The sequence below is a fragment of the Dendrobium catenatum genome, unplaced genomic scaffold (genome assembly GCF_001605985.2).
Source record: "Dendrobium catenatum unplaced genomic scaffold, ASM160598v2 fragScaff_scaffold_631, whole genome shotgun sequence".
Classification (NCBI taxonomy): domain Eukaryota; kingdom Viridiplantae; phylum Streptophyta; class Magnoliopsida; order Asparagales; family Orchidaceae; genus Dendrobium; species Dendrobium catenatum.
Genome location: NW_021319093.1, coordinates 863,017 through 869,688, shown reverse-complemented (window position 1 = coordinate 869,688; position 6,672 = coordinate 863,017). Strand labels below are relative to the sequence as shown.

Here is a 6,672-nt window from a genome sequence, read left to right as displayed (position 1 = left end):
TCCTTCTTGGTAAGCATTTAGGCGACAGATGAGTACTTAAATTCTTTGCAATCATAATCGCTTACCACGGCCGGGGATGTCAAGGGGAAACAAAAGATAGCCACATGATAAGAAGGCCAAGTACAATTACACTTGATGAGGATAAGACTGATGCTTCAGAATATTTGAATTTGTTGGACTGTTGTCTGCAAGGGAAATATTCAAATCAATCCACGAGATAGCAAAGAAGATAAATTCAATGCCACTTCAAAGCTTAAAACACACTCTCTCTATCGAGCTATTATTTTGTGCGGATACCGGACGGTTCTCTCAAAAATGTACCACGATCGGCAAAATGTACCACGATCGGTACCGAGTGCGGTACATTTTTGAAGTACCGTGACACATTTTTATTGGTCTTTGGACGCTCCAGACTCCGCACAGAATAAAAATTCCTCTCTATCACACATATATATATGAGACTTGGCTTACTTTTGTAAGGTTGATAAGGAGCCACAAAAAATAGCATTATCAGGCAAAGGAAGCTCGGTTTTATTCGTAATCTCCGGATTCACCACGCTCACATATACTTCCTGTCCCAGATACCAAGAGTCCAGGTTCTCAGCCCGCAGATTCCATATGCCCACATTGTCAAGGGAGACAAGTATGGCTGTCCATGCACCAGGGAATACCTGCAGATAGGTTATGCAGAACTCGGTAAGACAATAGAGCAGTATCTGAAAAATGATCTTAGTTCTTGTGCAAGAACGATATTGCACTATAAATATGGTCAAGGAAAATCCCGCTGTGCCGTATGAAAGCCAAAAATAGAGCCGCTACAAGTGAGATTAAGGCTTCGTTTGGGACGGCTTTCTTACTGCTTCTTAAAGCAACTTTCTAGCTCAAAAATTTTAAATTTTGAACTAAAAATTTGCTTTAAGCAGCAGTAAGAAAGCCATCCCAAACGAAGCCTAAGTGATATGAAGGCTACAAGACGAATTATTGAAGTCTACCAATAGAGCTCCATCCAGTTCGGATTAAACCATCCAAGGACACCAAATTTGACTGGCTTCACCAAAGCTACATATAGGCAGTCCCAGAACTAATTAGTGGCCATATGGCCACTCATGCAAAGACTTTCGAACAAAACCACGATTTAGGGTGCCAAATCCTACCAACATGTTTTAGTCCATTGTAAGGAGAGAGAAAAATAATTTTATAGGTGTACGAGACACATATAATAGGAAGAAAATAAATAAACAAATAAATGTATTGTTGCGGGGTAGAATATATGCAAACTTTTTTCTCATCACTATTTTGTAGTGGAGATTTTTTTCAATGTGAAATTTGTCAACAATGTTCATCAAAACCTTGCCTAGTAACTGCGCAACTAAATGAGATTGTTGAAAGAAAGAATTGTCACATCCTAGAAGTAGCTAGAGCCATCATATTTATATATAATATACCAAAATATTGATATGAAATAGATGTAATTTCAGCCAAAATCGGCGAACAACAATAAGAAATTGAGAAGAATACACCAAGACTCTTTTTATTACAAGATATATGAAAGAAAATAGCAAGATATAGTTGGATCTTCAATTAGAGAGGAAGATCTGGCTCTCAAATCCCTAGCCGCTGGCAAGAGCCCTCACAACTTAAGAAATTCTAATTTCAACAAAAACAAGTATAACTCTAACCCTAGGGCAAAAATCTACTTAAAACACTAATATGGCAAAATTGCAAAAAAGCCCTCCCAAATTAGTTTTCCCTCTAAGCTTCTCCTGCCCCTATTCGAAAATTCCCCTTGGGCCCCAGCTCAAGGGGCGCGGGAGTCATCCGGGTGAAACTTTGTTTCTCGTGGAGTGTACTTTAGCCAATCTAGGAGGGACCAACCCAATCATGCCCAATACAAGAGGGACCAGTCCAACAATAGTAAATAAATGAAGTGTATAGAAGTTAAAAAAGAAGCAAGCCAAAAACAATCCATGATGGACGGATCTTCGCAACTAATGATTGAAGATTATGCCTTGGTTATTCGAGGTCAAGAAACACCTAAGAACCCGAGAAGAAATAATCTTTGGTATGATTTCTACACAAAGAAATCACACTAAATATTGTAGCCAAAAGATATATGATAAAAGATAAAATTGAAAGGACAACGTGACTCGAAATAGAGAATCATCTAGGTTCTGCACTTCCTCAGGGTTCCGAACTTCAATCATGCATTTTAACAAGTTCAATGCATATTCAAATGCAAAGAAAAATGATCCTCAAGGAGGCATCACAGGCTTGTTCACCCAACTTCTCATATTTGCAAACTTTTTTCTCGTCGCTATTTTGTAGTGGAGATCTTTTTCAATGTGAAATTTGTCAACACGTTCATCAAAACTCTGTTAGACCGGTCTATCCGGTCCATACTGGACCAACTCACGAGACGGAGGCAGAACTCTTTCACTCCTGCATGTGTTGCGCCGCTGAAGCAAACGAAGCATTTTAGGAAGGAATTTTGAGGGATTTGGAGAAAAATTTGGATGTAGGGACTGTTTAGGAATTTTCTTTTGATTTGTTTGCATTAAATACTTTGTTTTCCTAGGGTTACGGCATCTTGAATTTGGCTGAAATTTGAGATCTCTTAGATTAGGTTTTCTTTGGGCTATAGCAGCGTCTAGAGATTTGGGAGAGATCGATCCTCCTTTCGAATAGAGGACCAATTGTATCTTGCTATTTTCTGTTTCCCTTTCATCAAAAAATACAAATTATCTACTATTTTTGTGATTATGTGCGGATTTTTGTGGAGAATTTTCGTTGCTTTCTGAAGATTGATAGGAAATACTTGCGATCTACAAGAGTTTCCTATCAAATTGGTATCAGAGCTATTTTTTGGACCTTTTGTGGGCTGTTTTGGTGAATTTCAGTGACAGTTCTTGGAATTTCGAAGAAGAAAATTGCTGTTTTTGAGGATCGAAGTCCAGATTATTATTTCTACAAAAGTCTGGGCATCAATGGCGGCCAAGAAAATGGATGCGTTGGAGGAACGCCTCGAAGTGGAGATTGGACAAATGAAATATGAAATTTCAGATAATCAAACTCAAGTTTTAGATTTAAAAAAAGATGTTTCTGTCATTCATGATAAGTTTGATTTGAAATTTTCCATCTTGGAGGAGAAGTTGAAGAAAGTGCTGAAGGGCCAAACCAAATAAAAAAATAGAGGAAGTTTGTTAATGCATGATTTTACTGTTATAACATTACTGTTCATGTCACTGGATTGTTACTGATACTGATACAGGCACTGATACTACTGATTCACTGTACTGACATTATGCATATGATATACTGTGTAAGTGACATGTGATTCACTGAACACGTGATATAGATTATTGGATTGCATGTGATTCACTGAGCACGTGATATTGGATAACTGAATTGCAAGTGTACATCTTGATATGATTCTACGGTATTGATTGGTTCCAACTGTCTCAAACGATGTTATGATTTTATTTCAATGATTTGATTTCAACAATCACGAACGATAGTATTGATTTGACATTTTATACCAACTGATATTATTGAACCGATGAATTCTCTTTATACGATTGATATTATTAACTGATTTGATTGATATTACCGATACGAAGATTTCTTTAACAATTTAACTGAGATTTTAGATATGAAGATTTGTCTACTGAATTGACTGGTGTTATTGATACGACTAGTACTGTAGAGATTTGACGCACGAATTGATTCATTGAGCTTTATGAACTTTTATACTGTTTATTGATTCTTCTACTGATGATTATGGATTAACATATTTCTGTATTGATTACTATTTCTGTATTGGTTTCTATTTCTATATTGATTCCTATTTCTGCATTGACTCAATGATCATGTGTAAGTGACTAATATTGATTTGACTGATTGACATGCATATTGCTTTCGTACCGTGCTTTGATTTCAGTTGTAGGTATTTGGTGACCTGCTGGGCTTTTTGAAGCTCATTATATGTGGTTAATATTTTCATGTCAGGGCAAGGGAGCAGGAGATTGAGGTTGATCAAGAATATTCAGGTTTTTGTCCTTTTGTTATAGTGATTCTTTTTTTGTACTCAAGACATGATGGATTACATGTGATTAATGTGTAGATCCTGAGTATTCGTAAATGAACTTTTGGGAATGAATAGAAAAAAAAAATTTTACTTGATGTTTTTAAATTATAGATTTTTGTTATGCTATTGTCACTGATTGATGACTATAGATAGTTCTGATAGAAAATTGACTTAAAGGATTGACTGAATAATTCTTCCAAGTTAGATCTTGGGACATCACAGCAGGAGTCATCCGAGCGGAACTCTGTTCCGCCTGGTGTATACTTTGGTCGGTCCAGAATTGACCGGCCCAGCCATGCTCAATCCAGGAGGGACCGATCCAACAAATATCTCTAGGGAGATGTTATTCTTATTGCCTGTTATTTAATAAATATAATGCTAACTCAGTTCCTTAATTTTTACGCAACTTAAACCACTGTTCAAAAATTCTACCCCTATGTATGATCTATCTCTTTGATCCCATTAAAGGCATTTGGTTGAGCTTCCGTTATAAGTAAACATGACCTTAAACCTTGGAATGTATTTTTCTAAGATACTCTCCTACTCAAAAGGATACAAGTGTTACTTGCTGAATATACACAAATGTTATCCTTCTACGAAGGACTTTTTTTTAAATCCATATTTTTCACCAAATAATTTTCTCAAAGGGACAGAATTCTTAATCAACTACCTATAGCTAGTTTGCCGGGGTATTCTATCCTATCAATCATCCAATATACACAAACCATCAAATGCACTTGAAGTATCACTAGAATCTGAGCTTAACAATATAGACTTGAAGTAGATTGGGCTGGTTCAGTATAGGAAAGAAGGTTAACAAGCAAATAATGTATATTTGTACAGGAAAATCTAGTGACTTATAGAATTAAGAAATAGAAGGCGATGGCTAGAAGTAGTATTGAATTAGAATTAAATGAGGTAAAACTTATGGGAAATGATCACATAAAAGTATATTGTGATAATAAGGTCGTAATTGCTATCTCTAACAATCCTATCCATCATGATAGAATGAAGCATGTGAATCTAGACCATCACTTCATCAAAGAATAGATTAAAGGGGGATTTTTAACTGTTTACCCAGAAAAAGCTTCAGTAAATTACTACTTTCAAATCAGATGAGTCAATAAAGGTGAATATGCTGCAGCTTTTTTTAAAATATATATAAAGGAGCAATATGCTGCAACTTTATTTAAAACATATATAAAAAAACTATAATGATATTCCTAAAGAAGAAAAAGCCGTAGCTTTTATTTATTGCGCTAGCAAACTTTTGTTCAAGGCATCTCCCAAGAAAAAGCTGCAGCAACAACAAACCATTCTTCTTCTCTTCCGGTGATCACCGCCCGTTCTTCCTGTGTTTTTGCAGCAACCTCGCGGGTTGGCTTGTGAGCCTGCTTTTATTGCCACGAGTCAAGCTCGAGTACACTGTTGGAGCACAACTTGAACTCGAGCTCGCGATTTGGCCGACGAGTCGAGCTCGAGGTAGGCATAACTCAAGCTCGGCTTGACTAGTTTACACCCCTAGATGTAACTTCATTACAACAAATAGCTGACTTGTTAACCAATGGATTATTGAAAACAATTTCTGATAATTTAGTTGGCAAATTGGGAACATTCAAAATGTTTAGTCCAGCACGGGAGGTCTGCAAGAATTTAGAATCCTACTTACTCTCCAAATACGGAGTGTGTCCTAGTTCAATGTATTATCTGTATATGTTAGTTGTGTTAATTGTCTTGATAGTTGTAAATGATTTAATGTCATTGATTTTTTCTCTTGCTGGTACTTTCCTGAAAAGACGTGTTACAGTTTTAACGCCTATCATATATGTCTACCTGTACCGTGCCTTAAAGGAATGAAAACAACAACAACAATATCAAGCCTTTATCCCACTAAGTGAAGTCGGCTATATGAATCCTTTTTCTCCATTGTGCCATATTAAAAGTTAAATTCTCAATTATTTTAGGCCTACCTCTACTTTTCTTAACATAAGTCAAATCTAATACATCTACTTTCCTAATCAGGTCATCGGAAGGCCGCCATTTTATGTGAACAAACCATCTAAGGTGACTCTCTCTAATCTTATCTTCCACTAGAGCTACTCCAACCTTTTCACGTATATGCTCATTTCGTATATTGTCTCTAAGAGTAAATCCACTCACCGCCTTAAAGGAATGAGAATGAATAAAATCATTGACTATCTTTCCTACTTTTCCCATTCTTGTTGTAGTGTTCTCCATCTTCCTTCTCAAGGACGGTTTCATTAAGTCTAGTTAGGTGTGTGGGTAGAAGCAGGGTGAGTCATTAATTCTTAATTAACATCATAGGAGCAGCTTGGTAGTTACATTAAGTTTAATATCATGAAGATGGAGCAACAAGGACAAGTTTCTGAAAGTGCCAGTGGGAAATTGTTAGTGGAAAGCCAAGTTATTACACAAGGTGGCAACAGAACTTCTCAAAGACATGCAGATACACCAAAAACAGCAAGTTCTTCGATCACAGCTACGGCACCAACCGGGATGAACCATGCATTCCTACAAGCTATGAGAGGAACCCTGAAAGCAATTTGCAGAACAAATCAAAAAGAGTT

The 6,672-nt window shown here is 36.6% G+C and overlaps 1 protein-coding gene across 1 annotated transcript in view; it reads right to left on the bottom strand.

Moving 5' to 3' along the window:
• Nucleotides 1–6: 6 nt before the first annotated feature.
• LOC110096725 (monocopper oxidase-like protein SKU5) overlaps nucleotides 7–6,672 on the bottom strand; it is a 31,872-nt gene continuing 25,206 nt past the window's right edge. The window contains exons 8-9 of the mRNA XM_028695413.1: nucleotides 472–671; nucleotides 7–185 (exon numbers count right to left, since the gene is read on the bottom strand). Of these exons, the coding sequence (XP_028551246.1) occupies nucleotides 80–185; nucleotides 472–671 (306 nt within the window). The 3' untranslated portion in view covers nucleotides 7–79. The remainder of the gene's footprint in view (nucleotides 186–471; nucleotides 672–6,672) is intronic.